The sequence below is a fragment of the Sander lucioperca genome, chromosome 1, assembly GCF_008315115.2.
Source record: "Sander lucioperca isolate FBNREF2018 chromosome 1, SLUC_FBN_1.2, whole genome shotgun sequence".
Classification (NCBI taxonomy): domain Eukaryota; kingdom Metazoa; phylum Chordata; class Actinopteri; order Perciformes; family Percidae; genus Sander; species Sander lucioperca.
Genome location: NC_050173.1, coordinates 15,395,206 through 15,418,009, shown reverse-complemented (window position 1 = coordinate 15,418,009; position 22,804 = coordinate 15,395,206). Strand labels below are relative to the sequence as shown.

General features: G+C 38.5%; 1 protein-coding gene and 1 long non-coding RNA gene across 2 annotated transcripts; both read right to left on the bottom strand.

Annotated features, from left to right (window-relative positions):
• Positions 1-9,695: 9,695 nt before the first annotated feature.
• Positions 9,696-22,726, bottom strand: LOC118494705. The gene is made up of 2 exons (XR_004896855.1): positions 22,524-22,726; positions 9,696-10,059 (listed from the first exon to the last, which is right to left on the bottom strand). It is a non-coding gene; the product is annotated as an uncharacterized LOC118494705 (long non-coding RNA).
• On the bottom strand, positions 11,508-16,371 carry LOC116055750 (leukocyte elastase inhibitor-like). The gene is made up of 8 exons (XM_031307763.2): positions 16,152-16,371; positions 14,833-14,973; positions 14,476-14,593; positions 14,075-14,217; positions 12,949-13,026; positions 12,429-12,518; positions 12,110-12,284; positions 11,508-11,904 (listed from the first exon to the last, which is right to left on the bottom strand). The coding sequence occupies exons 1-8, from the start codon at positions 16,359-16,361 to the stop codon at positions 11,669-11,671; spliced, it is 1,191 nt and encodes a 396-aa protein (XP_031163623.2). The 5' UTR covers positions 16,362-16,371; the 3' UTR covers positions 11,508-11,668.
• Positions 22,727-22,804: the final 78 nt, after the last annotated feature.

The window sequence follows — 22,804 nt, the reverse complement described above, 5'->3', positions numbered from 1 at the left end:
CATTTCCCGTAGACATAGTTTCCGACTGGGAACCCAAAAATTCCAACATTCCACGGCAAATCGAACACAACATGTACGTGCCCCTCACCTGGTAACATGGTGGTACCGAAAGTCGGAAGAAAGCGGCAGAGTCCTATTTGATAATGACTGTCAGATAAAAGCAAGTGCCTTGCAGTGGAAGGTGATAAAATATGTGGACAATTTATCAAAACCCCCCGAATTTGAAAGTACATTTGAGAAGTGCAGACAAGGAGGCTAACCTAGCTTACCTTAACAAGGTAAAGGAGAATGCAAAGCCCCCTTTCCCCGAAACAGAAGTTAACCCCGGTACAGGGCATGGATGTATGGATTCAGGGCCAGGCAGCATGACAGAGACAACAGCAGGACAGAGAACACTATAGGAGGGCTTTCACCGGCGACCCGATAGTTGCTGGTTAGTAAATAGGCAGCTGCATATATGAAAAAAAAAACACATAACCCTAAAAAAATTCTAACAAAAGGTTTCTCAGCTGGTTTTTGTAGTATTACGTGTCCTTAATAACATACTAAAAGTTTACCAAAGTTTACCACTAGAAAGGTGTAATTTTCAAGATGGCGTCCAAGATGTGCAGGACACCCTTAAAAAATCCTAAGTCCTTCAATATTTGACCTAGCCAAGTAATCTTGGTGTCTAACCCCATGTTGTCTGGGTCTATGAATCCATTGGACTTCTAATTTGCACTGACATGATTACATACTTATGGAATACATGATTTTGTGAGATTACTGTAAGGTTGTTTGGGGTGAACCAGAGATGTAAACGGTTTAGCCTATGTCACATGTAATGTGTTTTTGGACATACCCTTTTGTTGCTTAAAAACAGACTTGACATTAAATGTAAAAGTTATTTAACCAGTACTGGGAAGGCCTTAGCTCTGACCTTGTCATCGAGCAGACATTGTTGCGATCCTTGAAAAGCAGTGGAGGCTTGACCCATGGAAGTGGAATGATGAATGAATGATGAAGAAATGCGAGCATTGTGGACCATGTCTACACCCATCACATCTGAATACAACAACGCCATGCAGGAATTCAATGACCTCACCTACACGACCAGCGAGTAGCACCGAGAATCCTGAGAAGCAAGGATGAAAAGAGATCACTCTGATCTAGAAAAGATCAAGGAAAAGCTTAGCCTTTGCACACCATTCTCTCCAGACCCATCTCTGAGAAACATTCTAACTGGTGTTGTTGCCAAAGAGGAGGTGAATGTGCATGAGTTTGAGACTGTTGGCAATGAGATCATTGAAAAGATGATTGGAAAACCCGTTTTGGAATATCCTTCAAACGGAAAGACCGGGCAAAAACCCTTGCAGATGACTCCACCATCAAAGTTGCCCAAGATCGAACCATTGATCATGCTTTGTTGTTCCAACGGTTCCTGATCATGTCGAAAACTGGACAATTTTCACTGGAAGATGTAATGAGCTATAAAGGAAATCTTCTGTAAAGCCAACAAGCCCCAACTAGCACAGGCAGTCACTGAGTTCTTAAGCAAGAAATCTAACAAAACTGTCCTGGATACCATCCCAACAACTGAGCATTATGTTCTTGACGGTGTCTCCCTGGTTCACCGTTTGGCATGGAAAAAGGGTGACAGTTACAGTGCCATTGCACAGTCATATGCAGACTTTACTATACGCCATTATGGTAAAGCAACAGTCGTTTTTGATGGTTATAGCCAGTGGTGGAATGTAATGAAGTACAAATACTTTGTACTTAAGTACATTTTTCAGGTATCTGTACTTTACCTAAGTAGAATCAATAGTGCATACATTTTGCAGCAATTATCTATACGTTCTACTCCACTACATTTCTACAACGTTCCGTTACATTTTCTGATCAGTTTTTCCCCCTGCCAAAACGTCTTCCTGACCGTCACACATTTCTCTCACTAGTGAAGTTTGGTTGCCATAGATATGGGGCACTGCCGATCCGTCATCGGCTTCCAAGCCAGCTCCGGTGCTCCAGAGCCCGGGCGCAGCGCCGCTGACTCTCGGTAATACAGCCTAAAAGTGAAAATGAAAATGTTTTTTTCTTAGTTTTTTTTTTATTATTCACGTTTTTAAATCATAGTTGCCATCTATTTCTCTCCACATCGTTGTTTTCTTCTCAGCCAGGCTTCGTAAGATGCGTTCATATCTTATTTATTTGGCTGGACCTCTTCACATCCGCTCCCCCTTTTCCGCTGCTTCACACACTTTATTTGCTTACGCTCCCATGGTTAAAGGAAATAAAACTGTCTTAAAATACATCCGTGAATAAAACCAACCGCATTCCGATTCTAACAACATATTTCCGTTTTATGCTGGTTAGGATAAGGACTTTTTTTAAAAGCCAGGCCTTGTTTGTGGTAGTGGATAGTATGGATACTGTCGAAGCTCAGCATCAAAATAACTGAACCAGCTCTTTGTAAATCACGGGTCGCTAGACACAGCGCCCTCACTGACCAAGGTGCAAACTAACGAACTAACCAACTTTTTTTCTTATTTATAAGATTGAGAATAAATGTGATGCAGACGTGGACATTGTCAAAGCTGCAGTCAAGGCCTCAGAACATCAGCCCAAAACCTTGATAGGGGAGGATACAGACTTACTCATTCTTCTCCTCTACTATGCTGGGACGAACAATAGGGGCCTCTATTTTCATTCTAAGCTACTAAAGTGTACAACATCAGTGAGATGAAACAAGTCCTGGGTAGTGACTTGTGTTCCCAGTTGCTGTTTATTCATGCCTTCACAGGATGTGATACAACTTCTAGTGTTGGCAAACAGACAGCATTCCAGAAACTTGTGAATGGTGAATCAACCATCCAGTCCTGTGCAAATGTGTTTCTTCTCCCACATCAAGCAAGGAATGTGATAGAGGACCATGGGACCAAGGCAATGGCAGTGTTGTTTGGCGGAAAGAGTACCAATTCACTTGCCTCTTTGCGCTTCAACCTTTTTAGCAAGAAAATTGTTACCGCCAAATCATTTGTTACCCCATAATGTTTGCCTCCAATTGAGTCCTCAACCAAATACCACTGCCAAAGAGTTTGCTTCCAGATCATGGTGTGGATTGGAAAGGAAGGTGACATGAACATGGATTGGGGATGGAAACTGGTGGACAACCGGTTCCTGCCAGTTATGACCAGTAAGACTGGTGCCCCAGAAAGCTTCCTGCAGATGATCCACTGTAATTGCACAACTGCCTGCCAAACACAACAACAGTTGCAGGGCATATGGACTAGAGCCGTCGGGTTCGGTCTTAATTTCTATCATTTTACACGGCTCGGACCGGGCTCGGGCCGGGCCGGGCTCGGGCTTGCGCTCCAGGTTGCGCGGTAAATGAGCAGTCAGGTGATGCGTTTCGATTAGCGTGTAAATGGATGCTGAAGAGGTGAAACAGAGGCTGGCCGAATTACAGCTCTAATATGGATTACCATGCATGCCTGCTTGTGGACCATGTCAAGTTGGGAATTGTGAGAATCACTATAATCAACCTCTATGGGAGGAAGAGTGTGATGACTAATGGGAAGGTCACAGTGCAAAAAAGTATAAAAAATAAACCAAAATTGTATTATTAAATTGTATGTAATTGTATTCACCCTTATTTTTCACATAAATATGTTTGTAACCAATTGCTTTAATATAAAATTGTACTTTTAATCACTTATCTATCATGCAAATATGCTAATTAGTATATTAGATGGCCAAAACATGTAATAGGCACCAGTATTCCTGGTCTAGGAGGAATACAAAGGAGTAATGGTCATTTTAAGGACCTGACGGCCGCCATTTTGAAAATGGGGCCTTTCTTGGAGTCAAACTTTGGTAAACTTTTAGTATGTTTTTAAGTACATCTGATACTACTGTAAACCACTGAGAAATATTTTGTTAGAATTTTTTGGGGGTCAAGCCATATTTTTAGCTGACTATAGAGAGACACACATTTTTAAGCTTTGATAATTTCAAACATTTAAAGTATGCTTGTTTGGCATATAAAGTGTTATATAATCTTGAGATGCACTCACTTTTAACTGTCACACATTTCATCACCCATACACTTTCACTGTTAAATTGAATGCAGTATAGAGGTGGATGAATAATGTCTTTGTCATCATGTATTTATGTTTTGTCAATGTATATGTCACCATTATGTGTACCTTTTAATTTTTAGTGAATGAGTGCTGGATGACTGCTGGCTGTCTCTATGTTAGTCCTATGTCACCTGCCTAGGGACTGCAGATGAAAAGTAGTTATTTTTACTAATTCTGGCATATTTACATGGTGTTTTTTATACAACAATGTTCATAAATATGCATGGTCCCTATCAAATAAACCAATAAAATAAAAAAAAATATCCGGAAGTGCCTTTCCTAACATTTTTCTTCTTTTCTGACTTCTAACGTTACTCAGGGCACCAACATAGCAATGCATTAGCACCACCTAGTGTGCTGGACTAGAACGCATTTACTGTGTTCCTGACATACAGTATTATGTGGTCCCTTTGTGTACTCACAACAACAAATCTCTTCTCTACCTAGTTTATATTTATTTCATACACTTCCCATTGCTATATTATGCAGCATATCTCTGGTTTATCTGCATGACGTCAAACCTGTGTGTCCAAAACAGCAAGTGTGGATTATTCCCCACATTTTTACATGCAAAATGTTTCTTATGTGACATATACCTCCCGTTACATTTGAACTGGTCAGACAAGACACTTGCATGTACATTTAATCCCCTTAAAATGTTATTTAAAATACTATTATACCTTCATTCTTGAATAGTGTAACTGCCCCAGATTTGAAGGTTCAACCAGTTTTCTTTTCTTTTCTTTTTTTATGATTATTTTTATTATTTCCATCAAGAAGTAATACATATACCAGCATACTGTGTCATTTCATACTCCAATCAGAGTACAACTCCTACTAGTAACAGTATTCCTCTACTCCACATGATCTTAAACCACACTCATGCATGCAGACTGTATTTTGGAAGATACTGCTCAAGACTGTGAATTCAATTTTGATTTTACGAGTGTTGGTCATCCATTTTTGGATCTCTAACCAACCCTTACAAACCTTCTCACATTCCTAGAAAGCGTGTATTATTGTCTCCTTGTGTATGCCACATTTTACAGACAGATAAACAGGGGAGAAAGAGGCATCACATTTATTTAGTTTTGATTTAGTGTAGTATATTCTTGTCATGAGCTTGTATTGTATAAGACGCACATTCTCAATGGTGGTAATAGTGTTGGTTATATTTAGGTTATTTATTTTAAGATCTTTGTTCCAACCCTCATATATTTTTTGGAGTGAATAATTATCTGCCTGTGCTTCTATAAGGTGTTTGTACACTTTCCCTACTCATTTGTAGCTGAGGGTTCTGTAGGCCTATTATAGTTCAAGTCAAAGTTATCTGTTATCCAGCTATTTAATTGAAGATATCTAAAAAGTTCCTTATTAGTTAAATTGAATGATATTACCAATTGTTCATATGGCTTTATACTGGTGTGAGAAGTAATATCTCCAATAATTCCTTTGTCACTCCATGATCTCCACTTCAGTTCCTCCTTCTGTATGGTGATGGATGGGTTATTCCACAAGCGTGTATTCTTTGGAACAATGATTTCTATCCCCAGAATACGTTTTAATCTCTCCCATGTTCTTAATGTGCTATTCATGACAAAACTGACATTTTTAATTTTCTGCTTTGTAAATAAGGCTAGAAAAAGTTTTTTTTCCCCAGGCTGATGATCCCCTATGTTTGCCCACATATCTCCCTCTGATTTGTTAATGATTTTGTTGACTGAGCAGAATAGGAGTATAGCTCAAGATTTGGGAAATGTAACCCTCCTTCTTTTCTCTTATTCTGAAGTAGTTTCCTACTCAACCTATGAGCCTTTTGACCATATGAAAGAACTGAATAGCTTATTCATGGTTTTTAAAAATCCTAAGGGGGATCACTGGTATTGTCTGGAAGATGAACAGGAATTTAGGAAGCCATATCATTTTAAGCAAATTCATTTTGCCAATTAAGTTAATAGTGAGGTCTGTCCATTTATCTAGAGTAGCCTTAATATCCTTAATTAATGGTGAACAATTATCTTTATATAGTTTTGCTTTATCTAAACTGATATAACACCCTAGATATTTAATCCTTTCCTTTTGCCATTTAAAGTTGTATTTTAATAAGTTGTGATCTTTAGGCAAAAGTCCTGTTGTTGATAGAAGTTATGTCTTTTCTATGTTCATTTGGTAACCAGATATTTTTTTAGTACTGCTCAATAATTTTCATTAGATATGGAATGGATTTTTCTGTGTTAGTCAGATACAACATCAGATCTTCTACATACAAGCTAAGTTTATAACACTCTCTTCCAACAGTAATACCACCTATCATGTCTGATTGGCGAATTTTCTGAGCCATCGGCTCTACAGCCAAGGCAGAGTGATGGGGATAATGGACATCCCTGCCTTGTGCCCCTAGTTATCTAAATTGCCTCTGATAGAATACCATTTGAATAGACATATGCCACACGGTCAAATGCTTTTTCAGCATCTACCGCCATCAGTGTCACATCTAGTTTTTCTTTTTTAGCTAATTGTGTTAGAGATATACATGTTCTAATAATGTTTTTTAACTGTCTATCTTTAATAAACCCCGTTTGGTTAAAATGAATAATTGAGTATTTTGGTTATTCTGTTATTTATAACTTTTGTAATTATTTTATTATCACAATTTATTAGACTTATTGGTCTGAAGTCACAGGGTTTATTGCACTCTTTACCTGATTTAGGAATTACATGAATAATAGTCTTATACATTAAAGGTGGCAGGATTTCATTTATAGTGGCTTGATTTATAACTTTGAAGAAGAGAAGATTAATTTGGGGCCAGAATGTTGAATAAAACTTGGTTGGTAACTCATCCATACTTGGAGCTTTGCTTTTTGGGAAGCTTTCAATTGCCTTTTTGATTTCCATCAAGGAAATCTCTTTGGCCAATGTAGTTTTATGTTGCTCTGATAACTTTTTGATGACAAGTGATTTTAAGAAATTCTTTTGTTCATCTGTTTGACCTTCAATTTCAGTAGAATATAATTTTTCATAAAAGGAAGCACATTCTTGGTTAATAAGTTTGCAGAGTTATTGACTAGATCTTTTAGTGTGATAGTCTCTCTTTTAGTCATCTTCTTTACCAAAGAGGATAAGTGCTTACCTGTCTTACTTGATGAGATGTATCTTAATTTATTTACGTTATACCTAACATTATTAGCTTTTTCTAGCAGCAGTTGGTCGTATTCTAGCTTCAATCCTTGCAGATACTCCATATCCTTTCTTACCCCAGATTTCTTATGTAGGTGTTCTGCTCGACTGATATCGGTCTCTAATTGTTTAACTTTTTTATTTAATTCTGCCTGCATCCCATATAATGTGAATTGGTGGCTTCTCCTTACTGGTTGTGACGTTTATTGTTATGAATTCATTAATATGTTTTATTACGTAATTAATAAACTCCTCATCTTTCAGGTATTTTCTGTTCATTCTCCAGATTCTATGTAGTACTTTATTTGTTGGCGGGCACATAGTGCATGTAACTGCAGCATGGTCTGATGTTACTATATCTTATATTTTAGATGTGATTACATCTTCTACTCCTTCTTTGGAAACAAAGATATAATCCAAACGGCTATAGCTGTTTTGTGCATGAGAATAATGTGTATAATCTTTATCTATATCTGTCATTTAACGAGAGAAATTCCAGAAGCTCCTTGGGAACATTAGGCTTCCTTTTCAAGTTGGAACTATCTTGTTCTGTGAAGACTTGGTTTAAATCTCCGGCAAATACAATTATTCCTGCTGATATACTATTGATTATTTTCTGAATATTTCTGAGATATGTCATATTAGCTGAGGGAGGAGTAGCTATTTATTAGTGTATATTTATCTCCATGAATTTCACACGTAACTATTAAATATCTCTGGGTCAGAGTGTTTTGAGATTACGCTAAATAGTAAGGATTTACTTATCAAAATACCTACTCCTCTTCTTTTAGAGAGGTTGATTCGAATGCCTCTCCCACCCACTGTATTTTTAGGAATTTAATCTCACAAGGTTTCAGATGCAAAACTTTTGCATAAAAACTATATCTGAACACAATATCTTTAGATGTTGCAGGACTTTTTGTTGCTTTACCCTGTCTTTACCCCCATTTACGTTCCACGTTGTAACAGTGAATTTATTAGGGTTAGTTTTAATACGACTGCTATCTAACATTTTGTTTGACGGACATAAAGGTAAATATACTTGGCCAAGTTCTAGACTGATATGATAACTTTAATAGGGAACCAAACACACAAGACACACAGTCACTCCCGCCACTCATACATATTAGACATACAAAGGACAAGTGAACAGACAGACAAGGCACACCTTCACTCACACCCCATAGCAAACATACACCCATAACAAACATCCATCTATACATTCCTAAGTCTACCTGCTTGTAGAACATGCTTTTGGTAAGTTCAGTTGCTCCTCTTTTGCTGCTAGGGCACTGATCTTTTCAAATTAACTTATTTTCTTTTAGCTAACTTGGTTACATCTTGTTTCAAAACTCCTTCAGTTACATTTTACATAAATTACACCTCACTTCTCCAGGAGGGAAAGAAAGCAAGAAAAAAAAAACGCACACATCCCCAGCCCCACCCCCCAATCTCATAAACACATGCAACCTTCACCCGCCCCCCCCACGCATACATACACACCTCCCTCCCCTCACCCTTGCTCACATCCCCAGCCCTCCCTGTACTCCCATCTCGTCCCAGACACACACCCACACACAGACACACACACACACACACACGCACACACACTCTCCTACCGCACCCAGTTACTCTTTTGCTCTCAGGGAAGACACCTGCAGAAATAGGCCACTAAAATAGTTCCTGTAATGTAGTTATTCTTTCTCATATAGAATTGATCAAATTATTATACCACTGTTTATCCAGGTTAAACAGTAAGTAATATGATAAATACTTCTTATTGACAACCAGTATGGTATTAACAGTTCCACAATGTTGTGGTATTATGAATCCCACTACTTTTCTGGGCCAGACATGACCTGTGTAGCAGTTGGAACTGCAGGTTATCCATCTCATCATACAGGTCTGATAAAATGTCAAAAAACTAAGTTAAATGTGACAACAATATTTGTGAACCACACACTTTTATTCCATATGTAATAGCATAAGGTTTCATGGGCAGTGGTGGCTTGTCGCCAGTTCAATCCCCAGACCGGCAGGATAAAATCTGGGTGGGGAAAGTGAAAGAGCAGCGCTTGTCCCTCCCTCATTACCACCACTGAGGTGCCCTTGAGCAAGGCCCTTAACCTCAACTGCTCCAGTGGAGCTGCTCAGTGGCCAGCAGATCAGACTGTGGTTGTACTGGGCAGCTTCCAGGTATGAATGTCTAACTGTGTGAATGTGACAGGTTGTCGTTGCAAATGAGAAATTGTTCTCGATCGACTTACCTGGATAAATAAAGGTTAAAAATAAATAAATAATAAGGATACATACAAAAATTACCTGGACCTAATAGCAGTTCAAACCTTCATTTAAGTATGAAAACAAATCATACAAAGTCACACAAAAGGCTTATTTATTGTTGCATATATAATTGGCCACTTTGAGAAGAAAACGGTAGGTACAACATGAATGATAACATTTTTTGGACGGGTCTGGTGACTGAACAGTGCAGGTACTGATTTCTGAATTAAACAAATAACTCATAGCTAGTAGACCTCTTTTCTCTATTACTTACAACTAAACAAGTGAGTGACAATAATAGACAATGGAGTATTATGCATATTGAAATTACCACAGTGTTCATTTCAGGGGAATAAAATCATGCATTCCATATATATATATATATATATATATATAAAAAATGTGTTCATTAAAAAGCAAATGTGACTTTGCACACACTTTTATTTCATATGCATTAAGCATACATGAAAATGACCTGGAAGAATCAATACCAGTTCAAACCTTCATATAAACTCTTTATCTGAGGCAAACTCCACGTATGTGGTCAGACCATCTGCTAGGGGGCCGAGACTGAGAGCTACATGGATAAATATGCACCAGACAAGCCACTTTGAAATTTTGCTCTTTTCGTGAATAAAAAAGTTGGGTGACCCCCCCACCCAGACTAAAAAATGTTGGATGACCCTCCCCTCAGCAAAATATAAAAAGACATGAACCTCCCCTATTTTCCTCCGGTGGTCCATTCCATAAATACCGAACGGTCCCTTAGACTCAGTTGTGATGGGCAGTCACTTTTTATGAATGAGTTTATAAATTGAATGATTAATACATAGCCCTACTCTGAATAAAAAACAAACAAAGAACATTCTCATTTTCCCATAATTAATACCAAATTATATAGTTATGTTTTTCCAGGAAACTCTGGAACATAGTAAATTATGGACCTATCATATAGCCTAATTGCAGTTTGAAAGCCCTCTCCACGATGCCAGGATTTAAATTCTGGTGAAAAAATGCTGAATCCTTGTGTAGGTGTATAACTGTAAAAGGTAAACTCCCCTAAATTCCCAGAAAAACAGCACATGACTTTAGTGTTCTCAATGGTAGCTTTGGCCCTGACTTCATTGTACAAACTATCCATCCAGACAGGTTTTAGGCCTCAGAAATCATGCCAATAAGCTAACAAATGTTAGAACAAATGCACATCTGCCTTCTTTCTCTATCACACAGCAGATGTGTAAAAAAAAAGTCCCGATTCAGCTTGAAGTATTCCTGGTGATGTTTTACTCTATATCCCTCCTCCCTCTGTCTGCTCTGTGCTCAAAGCAGGCATCCTGGAGTACAGAGGTTTATTAGTGACTTTCTCATTATTGGACCTTGTGTGCTCAAATTGATTGGCTGCTTGCCGCGTCTAGTCATCGACCCATTCAATTGGTTTACTTTTATCTGTAAGGCCACTCTGGTCCCGCTCCGTTATTATTCATGCTGCCGTATCTCTAGAAAACTTTGTGGAAATGACTGTCTGTGATCACAGGAAGCAGTTTCGCTATCTGTCCCTGAGGTCCAAACTGAATTAGGCAGAAGAGCTTTCATGTACTCTGTTACCTCTGATCGGAAGTCAGAGCTAAATGAATCTGAAATGAAAGAGCTGGTCTCTCTTGGCAATCTATATTCATTACATGCATAGTGGTACAATAACAAATAACTGCACTTTGACAATTACAATTCCAATAATTACCAAGGACATAAAGTAAACAAGATCCTAAGGATGAGATTGAGATTAAAGGCAAAAGATACAAAGAACAGTGCAAGAACATAATGTTAAGGATGAACACAGAATCATTCCCTCACTCATATAAGAAGTGATGCAAACAAGTAGTCACAATTAAGAACATTCAACACTGCAGTTTTTACTCATCATTCTGGTGACGGGAACTCAGGGTGTGATTAGCTTTAGGAAACTCTAGAGTGGTAATTCTTAACATTTTTCAAGTTATACCAAATAAAATGGTACACTTTTCCAATACCAGATGTATTGTAACCCCCCCTCCAGTTGAGAAACACTACTCTAAACGATGTATTGCTCACTCAGGGGAGCAGTATCGGCCAGCAAAGAGAACGCTCATGGAGGAGTTATGTCGGATGAAGAAGAGGAAGGGGTGGTCTGCGATGAACATGGCGGGTGGACGTATGGGCCTGCAACAGCCCACCATCATGACAGCAGCAGTGGCAGCAGCAGCCTCAGTTCCCTCCTCGTTGACCTCCACAAAAGCCTTGTGGACAACTTTTGACAGTACCAGGTCGTTGGCAGGAGACATGCCTGTCACACAAGAGAACAAAAAAGATGACCTACTATAATAGAATGTAGGTCTCACCCTACGACATGAATAGAGTAGATTGATTAGGGAGAACCTCTGTATTAACTTGTTGTCTCTTTTAAACTAACAGGAGATGGTTCAGGTCCCAGCTGCCTGTTCTTTAAATGATTATGAATATATCTGATATGATCCAGGCACATGTCCTACCAGAGAAGTTTGGCCTTTCAAAGGCATCCACCATGCCCATGCTGACCAGGACTTCCTTCATGTCATACGTCTCCTCCATCTTGAACCGAGGCAGCCCCACCTGGACCTCAACATAATCCATCATGTCTGGACGAGTCCACTCCATAAAGTCCTCATAGGTCAGCTGCTTCTCCAGCTGGAGGTGGACACAGAATCAATTATTAGTTTGTCTGTCTCTGTTTTTATATATATATATATATATATATATATATATATATATATATAAAAATATATGTGTGTGTGTGTGTGTGTGTGTGTGTGTGTGTGTGTGTGTGTCTACCTTCTCCAGACCTGTTGTACTGTCCTCTATCTCATTGGGTAAAAAGATGAGCATGCTGAGCTCCTTCCCTTTGTAAGGCATCTCTAGGATCTGTTCAACAGAGGGTTTCAAACATCACAGTATACACATATAAATATATATATATATATATATATATATATATATATATATATATATATAATATATAGAATATATATATATATATATATATATATATATATATATATATATATATATACATACACTGGTCTGACAACTGTTTGGTTATTTTTGTGTATTAACAAAATAGTTTGTGAGATGACGTGCAACAAATGAAATGTTTGTTGGGTAATTAGTTTCACAGTTACTGCATGGTAAAATGGATCATAACCAAAATCTAATCCTTTCTTTGAATCATTCACATTCCATGGACATTTCAATACATTATTTTTAACAAAGGTTATGAAATGATTGATTTAGTTGTTGCCTGGTCAGTTACACACTGTATTAAATTGATTATTTAATTCAATTGCATCATTACCTTGCAGTTGGCTTTAGGGTTGTCGGAGAAAGGGAACCATGTTTTCTGGTGCATCATCCTCACTGGCTTGGTGTCATTCTGAAAACAGCAGCCAGAGGAATGTGTAAACTTAAAGGTGCTGCAGAACAAATGGAAGTGGCAAGCAGTGCTAATAATTTAACCTCGCAGAACACGGGAGTTGCTGGTCTACGGCTGCCTCGATCAGTTAGTTTGTTTACACTTAAACTAAGATAGATTTTTTGAAGTGGTCATTTTTCTATGTGGCTAAAATGCGTATTGCTCCTCCAAAATGGCGACGGGCCAACCGCCATCTACACTGACTATGGATAAGTACCTCATCCAATTTCTGACAAATGATCTTTTAATAAGTAATCAAATGTCATCCTCTTTGTCCCTGGTTTGCATAATTCTATGTAGTCAGGTTTCCTGCCATGGCCCTGATGTTGAACTCTTTTCATTCACATTTTTTCACTACTTTCAATGAAGAAGTCAGGATTAGCGTCTATGGCGTAAATGGTTTATGTTACCATAATACAGATTTAGAAAAACATACAGTGCTAAGCATAAGTGAATACACCCATGCTAAAGTTGACTAAAAACAGGAATAAAAAATTGGCATGGGGTACTTTCCATAAAATCATCTCTCAATGCAAATCAAACCAGCTATTAGTCTAACTGAAATAAAACCATGCCAATCTCTAGGTATGGTGAAGGGTATGTGATGATGTGGGGCTATTTTAATTCCAAAGGCCAAGGGAACTTTATCAGGATGCATAGTATCCTGGATCCATGAAATAACTGGCCTTTAAAAATTAAAATCTGCCTCTATGGGAATTTAACATAGGGGTGTACTTATGCTCCCTGTATTTTAAGGAAGAACATTTATTTATTTATTTACAATACATTATTCATTCACAAAGAAATTGGTGTCCTTAAAGGTTGGATTTTTCCTAATTCTTTTAATTAAGGCATTAAGATCAATTTCCAAAAGATGATTTTTTATTTCTCTTTTTAGTCAACTTTAGCATGGGTGTATTCACTTATGCTTAGCACTGTATTTACTGGCTTTAGCTGACTTTTGTCAATCAGTGTTAGTCAATGAAATGTTTCCTTTGAGCAGTGTTACCTTGTTGAGTCTAAACTGAGCATCCTGTGTGGCATGCTGCTGAAACTGCTCGTTCCAGTCACTTTTGAAGTACATGGCATTAACCAGCACCAGCCTGCTCAGGCTGTCCACATCACCCTTGGCCAACAGATCCTTAATTTTATCTGGTAAACAATATTGTCACATAAGTGAAGCAATGTCACACAACTGAAAGCAAGTCTGAAGGGTTGAAAAATGGTAAGCTCAACTGCTATGTTTCCATGTCTGTTGTGTGTATATTAGTTAGTGGTGTAAATCACACATTTTATCACTTAAATATGAGATATGTATCAATATTTTCACTTTGTATTGATGATATTGGATCATTGATGATTGAATCGATATATTGATCCACACCCCTAATGTTAGTGTGTATGATCCACCTTGAGTCTGCTTCTGCACCCAGCTGTTGATGTTGAGCCTGGCGGTCTCTGAGTCGGCTTTGAAGTCAACAGTCTCCAGCTCTGCGTTGTAGTACTTCTTGGTTTTTACTAAGAAATCCTGGAACCATCAACAACACAGTTACTGATTCTGATCACCCAAACAAAACAAACACTTTGCTTAACTTTAGTTAGTGGAACTAAAAGTCACTACAGAAAGAAGAGCATTTTCACAATCACGCTGCTGCTGTCCACTCCCTCATTCATCATTCCTTCTTACAGAGCTTAAATATTCCCATGAGTGCCTCTGACACCACACATACTTATGAAGATGCATACACACATGCTAAACACACACACCTCAACAAACTGGTAGGACTGCTCCCCGTACAGCCTGTTGGCAACACTGAGGGCATACGGAGCATCAGCCTTGTTGAGCTCACTCAGCAGTTGGGCAAAGCTAACATGGACATCATCCTGACAATCCTTGGTTTTCAGGCACTGTGGACAAAGAATAGACAACTGTTATAGAGATGCACTGAGCATTGACAGACCAGTCTATTATAAACAGTATATTAGACTGGGCATCTTAAGTGATGAGACTATAGACTAAATAAGAAATGTTTTTCTTTAAGTTGTTGACTTTAGTGCTCCATGCTATGCATTTGCATACATTATGTTAAATGATGGTGAGTAACTAGAGTATGCAGTACGCTCACTTTTCTTGTGTAATCTTTCACAATATTATCATTTCAAATGACTGGAGTTGTTCTCTTAGAAACATGGTGGATTTAGAGTAAGGTCCTGCCCCTCCCACATTCTCACACTTCCACCAGTCCAGTTATCTGGGTGTGGCTTTGCTTTAGCAATTCTTTAGAATTTGTTTTCACTGATTTTCTTAGTGTATTTGTTATTGCCAAGGCCCTTCTGTTGTTTCTTCTGGTGCACAGACTGCCACTGTGTGAGAGGGTTTATTCTCCTCAAGGTGTAAAAGTATATATCAATCATTAATATATTACAATTATATTACTGATGATCACTAGATAGACATAAATTAAGCTTGACAATGTTTTTACCAAAGAAACCTTATACTTCCTAATAATTTAGAAATTAATTCTACATTGTACATGGGAGTCTGGGTAGTCCATACAGCATTCTGGATAGGAGAAAAACTGGTTTACTGGCATTTCTTTAAACCAATCACAATCATCTTGGGCGGCACTAAGCGCCGGACGGAGCAACAGTGCCTCTGCAAAATAGTCTCGAGGAGGAACTTTTTTTGTTGGAACTTGTGCAGGTTTAAAAGTAGTTTTAGTCATGCAACAGAAAACTCAGATTGGACAGATAGTCTAGCTAGCTGTCTGGATTTACCCTGCAGAGATCTGAGGAGCAGTTAACCATAGTCCTCACAAATCCAGCGGAGTTTAAAATTACGACACAAACAAAATAGAAGGTGAGGGACATCCAGCTGAAAATGAGGGACATCCAGCAGATCTTCCAGAAGCACCTGAACAATCTTGTAAAGAAATCGTCGTTGATATAGACTAACATTATGATAACCTCAGAAGACACAGTTTGTGCAATTCACAAAATCACTCTGAACCAGCACGCAATGTTAACCTGTTACTTTTATGACAGATGTGTGTGTGTGTGTGTGTGTGTGTGTGTGTGTATTATACCTCTGACATCTGTGTGGCTGTGTTTCCTCTGGCCCCCAGCATCACCATAGCCAGGGCTGAAGAGATGCTGAAAGGGGAGTAGAAGATGTTTGCCGTCTTGTCGTCATCTCCAAACTTTTTGAGCAAAGCCAGAGAGAAGGTGGTGTTGGCCTTGGACAGAGGGGTTGGAGATGCCATTGTGTCTGACACACAGGAAAGAGGGCAGAGCATTAATTATTACAAACGTAAACAATGTTATTTATCTGATTAGTATCTAGTATCCAACTGGCACATTGTTGCTTGTGCTTCATTGGTTGTCTTGCAATGTGCCTGCTTAGATGCTGTCGAATCAAAACAACGTGGGACTACAGTGATTGGCAGGCAGCGCGCGTGCTCTCTGCATGCATACAGGTGGTGCACATTTTTTTCACAGATGCAGATAAACTGAGAGCGGCGCGGCCGTGTGAACATTTTCTTCCCCAGTTTTCATGGGAAGTAGCAAGTCTTCTCGAGTCAAAAGGCGCAAGTCCAAGTGAAGTCACGAGTCATTGATGTTAAAGTCCAAGTCGAGTTGCAAGTCTTTGTACATTTTGTCGAGTCGAGTCTGAAGTCATCAAATTCATGACTCGAGTCTGACTCGAGTCCAAGTCACATGACTCGAGTCCACACCTCTGGTAATTACTAATGTTAACTAGCATTTTAGTTAGCAATAATTAGCCTGTGCCTATGTTATCTCCTTACATATACCTACGCTCTCCGTCTCTGCAAGAATGGGAATGATTGAGATTTCTCTTGGCACAGCTACCAGAAGACTTCCAACTTTCAGACAGGTTGCTCATGGCACATTTACGTCGTCTCTCTCAGTTGGAGGCTGCGCAGTAACCCTAGCCATCACCAGAAAAGTGCTTCTATTGGCCTTCACTGGTCTCTGTCCAGAGCAACGGGATCTGTTGGTCCATTCTTATATACAGTCAAAGAATTTCTAATATGGACTTGGCGGGCTTTGTAACTGTCTATGATTCTAACGGGCCGTTGGTAAGCACGCATCCCTTCCGGAGTTTCAGTGACGTTCGAAGCTTCGGACGTCATCAGTCACGTGCTTATTTCAATTTGATACAAGCTCCAACACTGCTTCGAACCATAGACTGTATAATATTAATTAATATAATATATACAGTCTATGCTTCGAACCAGTGTGCTTTGCAGGAGTGATACAAGCTTCGGTGCCTCGGTGTCAAACGTCCCATCACTAGTATTAGTTACAAGCTGACTCCTGACACGTCCTGAAAACCAGTCAAATCCCATCCTGTTAAAATGCGTAGCGCCCTCTCCGTGATTAGGGAGCTGTCAACAGGTGTTCAGTCTTCGACGAAGGGAAACCAGAATAGCAGTCAGCACCGGGAGCTAAATTAGCTAGTTTTCTCGTTTTTGAGCTGGAATACGTTAGCCAAAATGTGTGTTCCTCTTATCTAAGCTTGACTATGACGTATTTATTTTTGGTAATATTGTCGTCATGTTTTGTTAATAAGCGATTCGTTTTTAAACTTCACCCACTAGCCTAGGAATGTATTCGGAAGTGCCTTTCCTAACCCATTGACATATATAGTCCTAACCATTGACTTATATAGTCCTAACCAGAGTGATAGAGAAAGACTATCTCTATGGCTCTTGTCCTAACCACCTCCTCCTCCTTCTCCTCCTCTTCCTCCTTCTTCTTCTTGTAATTTTTGGCGGTTGGCAACCAATTTAAGGTGCATTACCGCCACCTACCGGACTGGATTGCGGAACAGGAGATTAGCAGGAAAAATAAAAATAAAATATAAAAAAACTCAACAAAAATAGGATATGCTAACCTAATGCTCTCTAATAGCCCTGTTTCCTTCAAATATTCAATAATATGAGCATGCATTCCCCGTGCTGCATCTCCAAGTAACTTTTCTACTGTAAAGCTTATTTTAGCTTCTCTTAATGCTAATGTCAGTTTCTTCCTTTCCTTTTCATAGCCCCCTACAATCCAGCAGCACATGCTGCATAGACTCATGCTGATCACATTGTCTACATCTACCAGTTGGGTGTTTACCTATTATGTGGAGTGTTTTATTTAGTCCAGTATGTCCTACCCTGAGACGTGTAAAAATGGCTTCTTCTTTTCTATTTCTGCCCAGTCTTCTTCCTGACCCAAATGTCTTTGAATGTTATATATATAGATGTCTTCCTGTGTCATTTATGTCCCCTATTCTTGCCATACTATTTCCATTTGATGCTTAATAATTGCTTTTCCCTCAGTTTTACTAAGTGGGATCTCCATGTTCACAATCTGGGATTTAGTTGATTGCTTGGCCAATAAGTCAGCATCCTCGTTTCCATCTACACCTACATGGGCAGGAACCCACACAAAGCAAACCTTTACTTCCTTATTGTACATTCTGTATAATAAATTATGTATTTCAAAAATGAGATCTTGTCTGCATGATTTCACTGTTGTTATGCTTGTAAGAGCTGCCAAACTATCTGAAGCAATTAGTGCATTACTTTTTTTATTTTCTTCCAACCATTCCAATGCTAGTATAATAGCTAGGAGCCCAACAGTATAAACTGATAAATGATCTGTGGCTCTCTTCTTAATACATATATTATACTGTGGAATGTAAACTGCGGCTCCAGTACGTCCAGTCTCAGGATCTTTGAACCATCTGTGAATATTAACAACTTTTCTGCAAAGTGTTGAATATAATATAATGCTGTACTATATTCCAGTATATCTCTGCTCAGACTTCTTTCTCAATTGCTGGATATTTAAATCTACTAAGGGCATCACAAACAACCAGGGAGGAATAGTTAATGACAGGACTGTTAGACTACATTTTATATTTCCTAAACCTATATGTTCTGCTTTTACATTTCCTATCCACCCAAAACTATGAAAATTGGACTTGTTATGCTGCCAACAATCCTGCAAAAAAGGTCTCCGTAGGATGAAATATTCCATGACCTTGTAAATTGACCCAATACGCCATCATAAACTTTACTCTCCTAATCCACAGTGGCATTTCCTCCATTTCAATCTGTATTGAAGCTACTGGTGATGTTTTAAATGCACCACTACAAATACGTAGAGCCTGAGCCTGCTGTACATCAAGCATTTTAAAATTAGTCTCTACTGCAGAAACATATCATATTCAACTATAATCTAGTACTGCTCTCATAAGCGCCCTTTATACATTTAATAATAATGCCCTATTTGCTCCACCAATCTTGCCCTGATAGACATCTTAGTATATTATTGATCTTTTTGCACTTGTTTTCACCTTAATATGTTGACACCAAGTCAGCTTTTCATCCAACAAAACCCCAAGAAACCTAACCACTCTGACCTGCTCAATTATTTGTCCATATAATTTCATAGGTACTGATATATGTCGTTTAGCAAAGCATATGACTTGTGTTTTTCCAATGGACAGTTTAAATCCCCATCTATTAGTCCATTCTTCCACTTTGTCTATTGCAGCTTGCATTTTGTTTTTTAAATAGTCCAGGTAACCCAAAGAGCAAAAGCAAAAAGTGATTTTCCTACATTATGTCCAACCTGTTCAAAGACATTGATCATTATATTAAACAATAATGGACTACATACACTACCTTGTGGAGTTCCATTTTCTACTGAGTACTTATTGGAATATTCTGTACCCACTTTTACTTCTATTGTCGTCGCCCTCATCATTTATACTCACAATCTGTCGAGTAATCTCTCCACCCCATCTGCTCTAGGAAATAAATATAGTTTCTTTTCTGCCTCTTTGGTTAGAAAACAGCATCAGTTCTGATTCTAAATCATTCTCTCCCTCTTTTATTTATAGTTCTAACTTTGGTGCAGCCAGAGTTTATGTTGTGTTTGTTTTGAATTACACCATCAGGATTTATTTCTGGTGTCATCTATTTTACTATAAGTTACAAATTTTCTCTCACTCTGGCCAGACCTCCAGTCTCACTGAGCATGTTCGATCGACAACCTCTGAGAAAACACCAAATTAGCATACATTGAATATGTTTCAGTTTAGTTTATTTATGGAAGGGGACAGCGCAATTTAATACAACACATGATTTCCCATAGGTTAAAAAAGCCAGAATTAGCCAAAAGGCTATTTTTCATCTGTAGTCCCCTGCCTTCGATGTTAAAAAAGGCTATTTATTTATTTATGTCAAGACACATCGCAGAGGATAAAGCTCTAAAGTGACTCTGCGGTTAGCTGAAGAACATTTTTGAAGACATTTTTGAAAGGTGGATAAATCATGGGGGATAAAAAAAAATAGAACAGAATGCCTTTTATTGTCACTATACACATGTACAATGAGATTAAAAGCAACTCCTTTTCCAGTGCCAACATATGCATAAAAAAATATAACATGGAATAAAGTAAGTAGTGCAAAAAAGGGGGGGTAAGGTGCACAGTTGATACACTATATATATATATATATACATTACCATTACCAACACACACACACACACACACACACACACACACACACACACACACACACACACACACACACACAAAGCAACACTACATGAGGTAGAGCAGTGATGCTAGGATATTGCAACCCATGCTGAGCCCACTGCTGATGAAATGGCTCCAATTCACAAAAGGCATATATTCTGGCTGAATGTGTCCAGTTTGTTGCGACAAAGGGAGCCTAGTTCGATTTGTGTGTGTGAGAGACACATTTTAAAGTTAGAAAACGCAAGGGTGCTTGGAGTTGACTGCTTAAAGGCTATATAAGTGAAAGTATATTTTGACAAACTAATCACAAATCACTGGCTACACATGAAGCTATGTGTTTTCTAACAGCAGTACAACTGTTGCAGTCTTGATTTATTTTATTATACTTAGGCAAACACTGTGACAAATAATTTCATATAAACAATTTATATATATATATATATATATATATATATATATATATATATAATGAATGTAAAATGAAATTATGGGACTGAACAACTGAAACCAGAGCAAACACAGCAACATTGCACTGACATGACTGTATCACAAAGAGCTTATCGTGTTGGTTGTAGTGCTGCTGTTGCTTAATGCAGTCATACACTAACCCATATTGGGATCACCTGTTCGTTACAGACAAACGAGACAATTCAGCAACACCTGTGCAAATAAGCCAGAGCCGGGCAGAACCCCACTGTCCTTTGTACTGTTCAGATAGTACTCAAACCGAGAATGATCACATCTTAGTCACACTGGTATGGTTCAATGCAAGAACTGTAAAACTGTACAGAGTCTCAGTTGGTTTAGGGTTGGCCACAGTCAACCTGTCAGTAAAGCTGACATTCTCTGGTTAATTATTGTGAGAAGTGTAATGGATAGATGAATAATTAGTATCCCCTTGGTCCTACCCTGAAAAGCCAATTGCACTCTGTCAGTTGATTTAGATACTATATTCTTTACACTCAGGAAGAACAATGTCCAACCGTAGTTTAGGGACTAATCGTGCATGTGTGTTGAGACACTATATACATATAAAAAAATAAGTATGGTTTTATATACAGTGTGATTTGCAGTGTGGGTTATTGCACATTATTTGAATATTGTCCAATAGTGGTGATCATATTCAATGAGTAATAGATATTGGACAATGAGAGTAATCATGTTGCACAGTATACATATATTGCACAGTAATGGAATTCCATAGTATTATCAATATTATCGATAGTATTAAATATTAAATATTGCCCAGTAGGTGAGTAGAAGTAGTCTGGGGTTGGGGGGATTAGACTGTGAAGTCAAATGTGTGAGTTCAAAGTGGTTATGGAAAAAAATTGTTCTTGAATTATTATTAATGAATGATAGTCCTTGTTCTGATGCACCTGTAGCGCCTCCCTGAGGGCAACAGGTTAAGCAGATCAAAGCCAGGGTGGGAGCTGTCCTTGGTGATGTTTTCTGTTCTGCTGAGGCAGCGGGAGGTGTAAATGTCCATCAAGGAGGGGAGAGGGCAGCCAATTATCTTCTGTGCTGCCTTTACTACTCTCTGAAGCCCCTCCCTGTGTGCCACAGTGCAGCTGCCGTACCATACTGTGATACAGTATGTCAGCGGGCTTTCGATGGACGAGCAGTAGAAGGTCAGCAGCAGGTTAGAGTCCAGGTTGTGCTTCCTGAGGACCCTCAGGAAGTGTAGCCGTTGTTGATCCTTCTTGATGAGCGCTGTGATGTTGTCTGTCCAGGAGATGTCAGCGGAGATGAGGACGCCGAGAAACCAGAAGGTGTGGACCCTCTCCACACACTCGCTAATAAAAATGTGTGTTTTTAAAAAAACAAATGTGACAACAATATTTGTAAAGCACACACTTTTATTTCATATGCATTAAGCATAAATACAAATGACCTGGAATCAATACCAGTTCAAGCCTTCATATAAACTCTTTATGTTTATAGTCTATATTCATTACGTGCGTAGTGGTACAATAACAAATAACTGAACTTATTTGATTCCAATTACAATAATTACCAAGGACATAAAGTAAACAAGATCCTAAGGATGAGATTGAGATTAAGGGCAAAAGATACAAAGAACAGTGCAAGAACATAATGTTACCGTCATAATGTAATGTAATAAACACAGAATCATTCCCTCACTCATATAAGAAGTGATGCAAACAAGTAGTC